The 11,879-nt window shown below is 41.6% G+C and overlaps 1 protein-coding gene and 1 long non-coding RNA gene across 2 annotated transcripts; one reads left to right on the top strand and one right to left on the bottom strand.

The window, feature by feature from the left end:
• Window positions 1–25: 25 nt before the first annotated feature.
• Window positions 26–7,087, bottom strand: mep1ba (meprin A subunit beta a). Its single transcript, XM_045687752.1, is given in 12 exon segments — window positions 26–559; window positions 759–924; window positions 1,132–1,336; window positions 1,810–2,066; window positions 2,960–3,181; window positions 3,592–3,741; window positions 4,039–4,257; window positions 4,448–4,626; window positions 5,231–5,348; window positions 5,741–5,819; window positions 6,428–6,471; window positions 6,562–7,087. Coding segments are annotated over 12 exon segments (2,010 nt in total). The 5' UTR covers window positions 6,695–7,087; the 3' UTR covers window positions 26–321.
• On the top strand, window positions 4,536–10,555 carry LOC106560383 (uncharacterized). The gene is made up of 3 exons (XR_001318589.2): window positions 4,536–4,781; window positions 8,940–9,220; window positions 9,393–10,555. It is a non-coding gene; the product is annotated as an uncharacterized lncRNA (long non-coding RNA).
• Window positions 10,556–11,879: the final 1,324 nt, after the last annotated feature.

The raw sequence follows: 11,879 nt of genomic DNA, 5'->3' as shown, positions 1-11,879 counted from the left end.
TTTAACTGCAAACTGGAGGCAAGACTCTATAGTTATTTTTATTTTTTTTACATGAAATGGATTCATTTCACTTACAATGTATTTTACATTGTTGGTCACGGTTTCTTATGAAGCGATGGAAGGTCATTGTCAGATATTCCTGTAAAGATGTTCCTTAAGTCTCACACATTTATAGCTAACATTTTCCATATATTGATTCTCATCAGACAATCAAGTGTTTGTTAGACTTTATTCTAGTTTCAGTGAAGTTTCTTCAGTAGCACTTCAGTCTGCCAATGGAAAAGTGAAGAAGCCATTTTAGGTTGGTTGTCACTCACAGTACTAGATGTCCCTGTTCTCCACAAGGATCACGTCACTCTCCGGTCTCCTCGATCTCCTGGCGTACACCACGCTCACCATGGCAACAACGAACATGACCGCCGCCAAGCTCATGGACACAGCCATCACCACTGTGGACGTGTTGGTGGTCTCCTGGCTGGGTGATACTATGGCACTCTTCTTAGACTGATGGACAGCAGAACGAGGAAGGGGCTGGGTCTCCAGCAGTGCAGACACATCTGAAGAGGTTGGGGTTAAGAACACTGGTTTAGAACCGAGTGAGAGGTCAAGGTAGTCAAGTCCCAGATCTGTTTCTCTGTCTTGCCAACTGCTATAGTCATTGTTACATCGTAAGATGGCACAAACGGATCTGGTACTAGAGCTAAGGAACATCTACGGTTAAGAGCCTTCTCCAGCGATGGGAATGTAATGCCTTAACCTCTAGACCGAGGAGGAAGATGGCGTCGTCTCCTTTGAAGTTCCTGCTCTTCAGCCTGCTGTGGGCGAGGTAGCTGCTGGTACCGGGCCCGCGGTAGAACTGGCTGCCGTCAGAACCGGTCACCAGACTGCCCACCTTACGGGGGTTGTCCCAGTAGAAATCATTGCCTGGGGGAGAGAAGGGAAAATCTTCAATAGAAACAATTTGACTTCAGGTTTTCCCACACCTGTCTCCCTAACTGTTTCTAGTCTAATTAGTCTCCTCACGCTTGTCTCAGATTGGAAGACCTTGCAGCTTCTATGAAGGACAGAGAGCCAATGGCATGCTATTATTTGGCGTACTGTGTAAGCATTTTTTTGTGTAAGCATTCTCACCATCTGAGGACAGCTTGTTGGGGTTGGTGATCATGCGGTGGTTGGACATTCTCTGTCTGATGTCTGGGTTCTGGTCCATCAGGGCCATGGTGGCCTGATGCCATGGTCAGGGCCAGGTGAGGGAGTCGTCTTTAGGGCTGGAGGTTAGGTGGAAGTAGATGGCCATGCTACCTGGCCTGCTGCGGCCGTTGATGTACACGCTCACCTAGGTAGTTCATTATTGCCAGGACAATGATGTATTCAAATGCAGAAAGGGAGATACCTAGTGAGTTTTACAACTGAATGCATTCAACTGAAATGTGTCAAACGCATTTAACCCAACCCCTCAGAGAAGTGTTGGGGGGCTGCCTTTATCGATGTTCACGTCATCGGTGCCCGAGGAGCAGTTGTTGTTAGGGGTTAACTGCCTTGCTCAACTGCAGAACTGTAGATTTTTCCTACTTGCCAGCTCAGGGATTCAAAGCAGCGACCTTTCGGTTACTAGTACCAACGCTCTTAACCGCTAGTCTACCTGCCACCCCGAAGGACAGCTTCCCAAAATAAACAAATTCATGGCACCAGCGTCATTGCTAGGATTGCTGGTCCCTTTGTTGAATTCTACCACATTTATGCAAAGAGTTATGGGATATTAGAAAATTAATGTGTCAACCTTGTTACTATAGTGACCTTGACACTCACCATGAAGGAGTAGCCACTGGGGGACAGGAAGCGTGGGCTGTAGATGTTCACACCTGTCGGTGTGGTTTCTAAGAGCCTGGTGAAGTCACGGATGCGCCAGATGTGCTGCGGGCAGGTCGTCTCTGATAGGTTGATGTCATCCAATGAGAGCCCTCCGGTGGATGCTCCTCTGCCCTTCAAGCCTTCAAACTTAACCCGGAACTTCATCTTCACATCCAGGGTCACATGGTACAGCTCCCAGGAGTCTCTGATGCCACCTGTAGGACCGAAGGAAACAGACATCCACACACACCCTATAAACTTACATGCTGAGCAGACCGCTCGCATGTTGATTTTGTCCCCCCACACCTGACTCGATCAGGACACGCAAGGTGAAATATCAAAATGAACTCTGAACCAACTATATTAATTTGGGGACAGGTCGATAAGCAATCATTTATGGCAATTTAGCTAGTTAGGTTACTGTTAGCTAATTTGTCTTGGGATATAAACATTGAGTTGTTATTTTACCTGAAATGCACAAGGTGATCTACTCTGACAATTAATGCATAGATAAATGGGTAAACTGAGTTAGTTTCTAGTCATCTCTCCTACTTCAGGCTTCTTCTTTGGACTTTTTATGGCAGTTAGCAAACAACTTTAATAAAGGTGCATTACCACCACCAATTGGACTGGAGTGTGGACCTCAAGTTCATCTTTCAATCACCAATGTGAGTACATGCTCCAAAAAACCAATGAGGAGATGGGAGAGGTGGCACTTGCAGTGCATCAAGCGTCACAAATAGAACCAAGTTCTATTTTAGTGCCTGGCTACGGAGACACGCGTGAGCAGTGTGGGTGCAATGATGGAATAACATGTATGTGTACATTTATTTTACAACACGAGCGGTGTGGTCAGCATATACCCCTCAAATTCAAATCTGGAGCTCTAAGCCAGCTCCTCTGCTTTTTACAATTCTTCCCCTTTGTAATCAGGGACTGATTTAGACCTAGTACACCAGGTGGGTGCAATTAACTTTCAGGAAGAACAGAAAACCAGCAGTATTCCCGACCTCGTAGGGTAAGATTTGAATACCCCTGCTCTATACTATTGTACACCCAATACTGTTGTACAACATTGTTTTGTATGAGCTGAGATGTGATGTCAAACCTGTGATATCAATTTTCTGGATGAGCCTCAGTTTTCCTTTGGGGTTGGCTTTGTCATACTCCCGCACCCACACGTTCAGTTGATCATCAGCGCCCCCGCTGTTGTGGAGGTAGAACTGCAAGCACTGGGAACCTCTCTTGGGGTAGAAGAGACGACTCTCCAGGTGGGCCTGGTCACCATGGTTACCATTAACCGTACTGAAGTGCATGAAATAACCTTTTCCTGGAAACAGAAATAAAACATTTGAGTGAGACAAACTGATCATGGATCAAGAAATATGCATATTCTGTAATGGGAGAACACTTTTCATCTTTTATGAAATCAATTAGGATATTAATGATATCGCCTTCAAATAGATGTTATCATTATGGTGCTACAGGGTACTTCAATGTTGTGATCCTCTGAGAACTAATCAACCAAAGTCCCTCCACTGAATCAACACGTTGGAGGGCATTGACCTTCTCGGCCATTCTCTTTATCTCTTTAGGAGAACAGCAGATAAGTAGATGTGCCGTTATAGTGGTATGATTAACATGTTACACTATGGACTATGGTCTCTGGACCTTGCATCACAGTAAAGTGTGTGTGCGTGCATAAGCTTCTGTGTGTGCATGCGTGTATGTTTATCTTACCATCACACTGGCCCATGTTGGTGTAGTCGGTGTTGGGTCCCCCAGCCACACTGTGTCTGTGTTCCCACTATATCCCAACAGGACCCTGGATCATCCCACAGATATTCTCCTTCTCAAAGCTGCATGAGTCCAGGAATGTTGAGGAAGTTGCTGTGGAGAGAGGGAGATGAGGTGACAGAGAGGGAAGGTCAGCATTAGTCTATGAAAGTAAGAATCAAGAGACCAATAAAAACAGCTTATGTAACTCTTCTGTAGATAATCTACTACCTGGCTGGACGATCCTTATGTAATCACCTTCATTAGCTAGATATTTATTACATATCGATAAAGTCAAACCATTAACTAAAGGTCAGTCTGATGAACTCCTGAGTTACAGTAAATTATTGGCTGATTGATTGATTAATCATGTGACTTTTGATTGATATTGATTGACAGGTGAGGACTCACTGCAGTTGTAGAGCCTGTTGAGCTTCAGCAGGTCACTGTCGCTGAACTCCATGCGTTGACCAATCACGTCCATGAAGCTCGGTATCTTAGTAATGATGGAGGGCTCTGACCCGATGTTGAAGGCTGTTTTACTGTAGTGCATCACAGAGCCGTAGTCATAGGGCACGTTCAGAGCACTCGACACTGACTCGCCGTGGATCAGGAAGTTATGGTCTTTTCCTAAAAAGGGAAAAAATGCAATGTTCAGTCAATGAAATGTACATGTATAAAGTGCATTTAGTTGGTGACACACCAGCATATTGATAGACAACTACAGACAGACTATATATAAATAATCTCTAACATACTATTAACTAAAACATGGCAGTAATCTTATATTATTAATACAGATTTATTGATTGATTGCTACCTTCTTCGATGCGGTCCCACATGATGTTGACATAGTCATCGCGGTCAGCTCTGGACTGCTCGTGCCAGAAACCCAGAGCATGCAGAAACTCATGCTCAACCGTTGCCAGACGGTCACAGTTACGACCAATAGACAACTTCTGCTTCCCCACCTGCCTGTTACCTACTGAGGAGTAGCACCTAAAGAGAGAAGGAGAGAGAGAGAGACCCACAAAGAATTAGAAAACAAATAAACTGCCATATCTACTGGGTGAAATACCAGTGTCCCATCACAGCAGTAATATTTGTGACCTGTTGCCACAAGAAAAGGGAAACCAGTGAAGAACAAACACATTGTAAGTACATCCTTTATTTATGTTGATTTATTTTCCCTTTTGTACTGTAACTATTTACACATCATTACAACACTGTATATAGACATAATATGATATTTGAAATGTCTTTATTCTTTTGGAACTTTTGTGACCTTTTGTTTGGTAATTTATTATTGTTTATTTCATTTACATTTTACATTTTACATTTCACTTTTGTTTCTAATCTATTTCACTTGCTTTGGCAATGTAAACATGTGTTTCCCATGCCAATAAAGCCCTTAAATAGAAATGTAAATGAAGAGAGAGAGCAAGAGAGAAAGAGATGGAAAATGGATTGGAAGAATGTACAGAAAAGTGTGGAAGAATGAATAGATATAATTTATAATTGTTATAAAATGTGTTGGCTTCTGACATTGTGGCGTCCGTCCGTGTGTGTGTGCGCGTGTGTGCGTGCGTGCGTGTGCGCTCACCCGTTGCCTTTGAACACAGATATATAGTTCTCCTCTCCCTTCCATGGCACAAAGTTGATGCAGGTCTTCAGTCTGTACTGCTCGAAGGCCTTCAGAATCACCCCCTTAGCATTTATGTCTACACACACGCACACACACACACAGAGAGAGAGAGAAATATATATTTCAAAATTGCATAGAATTTTTTCACACTGATTTAAATGTATTTTTGTATTGAATTTTGTCCCACAGATTGAAATGTATTTTTGTATTGAATTTTGTCCCACAGATTTAAATGTATTTTTGTATTGAATTTTGTCACACAGATTTAAATGTATTTTTGTATTGAATTTTGTCACACAGATTTAAATGTATTTTTGTATTGAATTTTGTCACACTGATTTAAATCTATTTTTGTATTGAGTTTTGACACACTGATTTAAAATTATTTTTGTGTTGAATTTTGTCACACTGATTTAAATGTATTTTACCAAAGCTATGTTTGAAGTATTGAAGTGTACTATTTCTCACCCAGGCTGTCCTTCAGATAGTAGGGTACCGTCTGAGGCCAGCGATACTGCTCCCCTAGGATAGTGTTTCTGCTGTCAGTCTAAACAGAGAGAACCACACACTCTCAATCAGTGCAATCAGACACAACACCCTCATGGTGATCAGTGCAATCAGACACAACACCCTCATGGTGATCAGTGCAATCAGACACAACACCCTCATGGTGATCAGTGCAATCAGACACAACACCCTCATGGTGATCAGTGCAATCAGACACAACACCCTCATGGTGATCAGTGCAATCAGACACAACACCCTCATGGTGATCAGTGCAATCAGACACAACACCCTCATGGTGATCAGTGCAATCAGACACAACACCCTCATGGTGATCAGTGCAATCAGACACAACACCCTCATGGTGATCAGTGCAATCAGACACAACACCCTCATGGTGATCAGTGCAATCAGACACAACACCCTCATGGTGATCAGTGCAATCAGACACAACACCCTCATGGTGATCAGTGCAATCAGACACAACACCCTCATGGTGATCAGTGCAATCAGACACAACACCCTCATGGTGATCAGTGCAATCAGACACAACACCCTCATGGTGGTCAGTGATGACCAGATATTATTGGCAGGCTATGAGAAATCCATATCATTATTCAAGTAAAAGAAAAGATGAGCTGTCAAACTCACCTAATCTATTACAATATCACCCTCCAGCAGGTCCAATCCTGCCTCTGCAAATGAACACACTAGAGTTAGACAATCAGCACACAGAGATTCTATCTATACACACAGTCATGTTATAAAGTTATTTTCTTATATACCTTTATTGATGTCAAAGATGTCCCAGTCGTGTCCGTGTCCCTCATCCACATCAGTCTCTGCAGGTAAGATAATGTCTAAATCAACCACAGCACACAATTGCTTGACATTATTTCTATCACCACTATGAGTCATAGTTATGAACAACAACAATAAGAGGTTTCATTCACCTGTGAGCCAGGATGCTGCTGACTACAGCAGGCAATAAACAAACAAGAAAACAGATAAATAAACAAGGAAAAGAAAACAGTGCAATGCAACAGGTCTGCACTAAAATGTAACAAGATTAGAAATGTGACCACACAAAACTGAGAAAAAAAGAAAGCAAAATTGTTAAATAAAGGTTAAATAAAGGTGAAATAAAATAAATAAAGTTACACAATTATGACAAATACAGTAACTGTATCAGGCACCACAAAAATACAGTTGGTCAGAGCAATGTAATGTAATTTAGGTAATGTAGTGTTTTACATTAAATGACATTAGTGATGGAATAGGAAACGTACCAAGCACCAGAGCATACTGAAGACCAGAACAATCCATTTAGAAGCCATTACTCTGAGACTGCCGGTAATCACAAGCACAAGAAGAGAGAAGGGGTCGAAGACCACCTATATGCAGCAGTTCGAGCCTTAGTCTGGGTGGAGTGTGTGTTTGCTAGGTTTTATACAGAAGCTGAACAAATTGCAAGGCTTGCAGAATTGTGCAGATTGCGTAAAATGTATGGTTTAAGATAAAATATCTTCAATTGCTGTCAAATTTATTATTATTGATTGTTTAATTGTCCCCCATTAGCTTATGTAAGTGTTACAGGAACACAAATGTGTGTGCGCGCATGCACACGTACAAACACAGACACACACACAAATACATAATGTTGTTTTGTAGACTTCAAGGATCAGTGCCTAATATAATCCTCCAGGACATACGATAGGTTTGATTTCAATATTCTTTATTATAGTCATTCTATGTCAAGAATATACAAGGATATTAAATATACAGTACCAGTCAAGAGTTTGGACACACCTACTAATTCAAGAGTTTTTCTTTATTTTTACTGTTTTCTACATTGTAGAATAATAGTGAAGACATCAAAACTATGAAATAACACATATGGAATCATGTAGTAAGCAAAAAAGTGTTAAACAAATAAAAATATATTGGAGATTTGAGATTCTTCTAAGTAGCCACCCTTTGCCTTGTTGACAGCTTTGCACACTCTTGGCATTCTCTCAACCAGCTTCATGACTGGTCATCTGGAATGAATTTCAATTAACAGGTGTGCCTTGTTAAAAGTTAATTTGTGGAATTTCTTTCCTTCTTACAGTTTTTCTCAGTCGCTTTGGTGCATTTCTTAGATCAAAAGTTCCATTCTTGATACTACTTGTACAAATTCCAAATCATCTAGTCACTTGTGCACATCATTAAAGCAATTTCTTATTCCTTTGAACAAATTGCAATTGCTTTTGTACATATTGCAATTCATAATGTACAAGTGTCAGCTTTTTTCCACATTTTCAATTGCTCATGTCATGTTGATCAAAATATAGTAGATGGTTCTCTGTTGAATAGTCTTACCCCTCAAAACATCTAGGCATTAGTTCCTTGCATAAGCCATTACATGCAAAATTGTTGAACTATTTGTCATAAACTGTCAAGCATAGTTTTACACATTTCTATTTGACCTTTTGTACAAAAACGTGAATTGATGAATGGTGCAGGTGAAATTGACCCTCACTCATGAAGGAATGTAAAGTGTTAGTTCAACCAACAATCAACCAGTTGTCTAAATTGCTCAAAGGTGCATCTCATGAAGAATCAATTGGCAAGCATATATAGACAGACCACAACACAGAGTTGCAATTTTCCAATAATGGATGGACCAGGAAACGAACAGGGTCAACAGCCAAGAGGAGGAAGAAGAGGAGCAAGGATGCGTGGTGGAAGGCAAAACAGAGGAAGAGGCAGAAGAGGACATAGGCGCATATCTGATGACATAAGGGCCACTATTGTAGACCATGTTGTCAATCATGGCCTTACAATGGCTGAGGCGGGTTGAAGGGTGCAGCCGAATATTGGGAGATCAATAGTATTGGGAGATCAATATATCAATAGTTCAAACGTTTTGAAGAGAGAACAGGTATGTCCACCAATGTACAGTGCACAGTTACTGTATATAAGCAGTATACTGTATACTTCCTACAATGCTTCATATTACAGTAGTCCACTTGTATTTCACAGCATACAGAAATATACTCTATACAGATACATACTGCTCCTTACATGCACCCACCTGTATGTTTTACAGTAAAATGTGTGTTCGCATAGTTTTTGTCTATGTGAAAGTGTGCGACGCATCACTGCATTTTTCCCCACATAGGACTGCAAGATTACCTCAAACCGGTGGCAGAGGACGCCTTTTCACACCTCAACAGGAGGAGGCTATTTGCACCATGGGATGAGCAAACAATGCCATGAGACTCCGAGAAATACAAAGGACCATTATAGAAGACAACGATGTCTTTGAAAACATCCATACGGTTAGCATCTCAACCATCGACCGGGTGCTGTAGAAACCAGATGACTATGAAACAGCTGTACCGTGTACCATTCCAAAGGAATGAGGACAGAGTTAAGGAGCTACGGTACCAGTATATACAGGTAAAACATATATCTATGTAACTACTTTACAGCAACATTTTATAGTGATACATAGTACAGTAAGCATAAACTGCACACATTTCCATTGCTGTGGAAGGAACACGCAATATATGTACATTTTATGTCACTCTTCCTTACCAAAACAAATTCAACTGTGTGTTCTGGGATATAGCGTATAATGGAGTTGGAATCAAGTGAACCCTCTCACAACTTTGTATACGTGGATGAGGCTGGCTTCAACCTGACCAAATGCAGAAGACGGGGTCGGAATATCATCAGTCACAGAGCTACTGTGGATTTGCCAGGCCAACGGGGAGGAAATATCACCATGTGTGCTGCTATTTCGGAGCATGGTGTCCTAACCCATATCCCCCTTATAGGGCCATACAACACCCAGCATCTACTCAACTTTTTAGAGACTCTCTACAGGGCTCTCATCCCTGATGATGAGAGGGGTCTGTTTAGAGAGGATTTGCCAAAGTATGTTGTCATTTGTGATAATGTGAGTTTCCATCGATCAAACATCATAAGGCAATGGTTTGTGACCCACCCGAGGATGCTCATACAATTCCTCCCACCTTATTCACCATTCCTTAACCCAATTGAGGAGTTCTTTTCAGCATGGAGGTGGAAGGTGTACGATCGTCAGCCACACACACAGATGACCCTGCTGGCTGCAATGGATGCAACATGTGAGGACATCACAGTAGACGCCTGCAGAGGATGGATAAGGCATTCCAAAAGACTCTTTCCACGTTGCATTGGAAGGGAAAATATCCGGTGTGATGTGGATGAGAATATGTGGGCCGACAGACAGGAACGTCTGGATGTGTAGACAGCACTAGAACAGTGCTGCGGGCAAAGTTGTGCCTTAGGGGAGGTTTCCTGTGTTTCTTTCTGATTTAGTTTTTTTTCCTTTGTGCCCCTTGGGTTGTCCAGTCTCTTTCAATCAATAACCCACATACAGTAATATGTAAATAGTAATGTTGAAATTGATATATGCCATAGAAGTGCAGCCTTGTGCATTTTCAATACAGTAACTGTCATCCAAACTGTAGCCTAAGTTTACATCAGGTAATACTGTCAAAGTACACAGTTCCATTGAACACATGCCTAAACATTTTGACTCAATGACTTATCATTCTGATGACACTGACATGATCATTGGCATGAACATTTACTTTTGAGAGATGTAGTAAGGATTTTTAGTGACTGACTAGCTTTAGAAACACATCTATTGTATATTGCAGTTTGTACAAATTGTTCTGAGAAATGCACTTATTATTTTGCACATGTTAGGGATGATGTGAAAAATGCACCAAAGCGACTGAGAAACTGTAATGCATTTGAGCCAATCAGTTGTGTTGTGACAAGGTAGTGTCACGACTTCCGCCCAAGTCGGCTCCTCTCCTTGTTCGGGCGGCGTTCGGCGATCGACGTCACCGGCTTTCTAGCCATTGCCGCTACATTTTTCATATGTCCATTGGTCTTGTCTTGTTTCATACACACCTGGTTTTCATTTCCACAATCAATCTACTTGTATTTAACCCTCTGTTTCCCATCATGTATTTGTGTGTAATTGTTTCATGTTATTGTGGTGTTTTGTTATGTTCCGTGTTTTGAGCGCGTTTGATTTATGTAGTGCTCTCGTTTTGGAAGGAAAATAAAAATGCGTGTCACGTCCTGACCGGTATTAGGGATTATTTGTAATTGTAGTTTGGTCAGGACGTGGCAGAGGGTATTTTGTTTATGTGGTTCGGGGTGGTGGTTTATTTAGTAGGGTGTTTGGTTAGTTAGTTCCGGGTTTTGGGGTTATGTTCTGTGTTAGTATTTCTATGTTCTTTCTGGTTAGTTGTATATCTATGTCTAGTTAATTGGGGTTGGACTCTCAATTGGAGGCAGGTGTTTTCTAGTTGCCTCTGATTGAGAGTCCTATATATGGGTATGTGTTTGTGGGAGATTGTCTCTTGTTTTGCTGTGTGTGCCGGACAAGACTGTCTAGTTCGTTTGTGTTTTTGTATACGTGTTTATTTTGGTTTTTCCTTCTTTGTCCGTAATAAAGAAGATGAGTATACACTTCCCTGCTGCATTTTGGTCCTCTCCTTACGACAACCGTGACAATGCGCCTGTTATCGTTACTCTGCTCTCCTGCACCTGACTTCGCCTCTAGTACACCCCTTGACACACAGCCCTTTTAGGTAAAATACCAAGTCCATATTATGGCAAGAACAGCTCAAATAAACAAAGAGAAATGACAGTCCATCATTACTTTAAGACATGAAGGTCAGTCCGTCTGGAAAATTTGCAGTTGGAAAAACCAAGCGCTATGATGAAAATGGCTCTCATGAGGACCGCCACAGGAAAGGAAGACCCAGAGTTACCTCTGCTGCAGAGGACAAGTTCATCAGAATTACCAGCCCAAGAAATTGCAGCTCAAATAAATGCTTCAGAGTTCAAGTAACAGACACATCTCAACATCAACTGTTCAGAGTAGACTGTGTGAATCAGCCTTCGTGGTCGAATTGCTGCAAAGAAACCACTACTAAAGGACACCAATAATAATAACAAGAGACTTGCTTGGGACAAGAAACACGAGCAATGGACGTTAGACCGGTGGAAATCTGTCCTTTGGTCTGATGAGTCCAAATTTGAGATTTTT

This window comes from Salmo salar, chromosome ssa10 (genome assembly GCF_905237065.1).
Source record: "Salmo salar chromosome ssa10, Ssal_v3.1, whole genome shotgun sequence".
NCBI classification, from domain to species: domain Eukaryota; kingdom Metazoa; phylum Chordata; class Actinopteri; order Salmoniformes; family Salmonidae; genus Salmo; species Salmo salar.
Note: the sequence above shows the minus strand (reverse complement) of the source record. Positions and strands in the feature narration are given on the sequence as shown.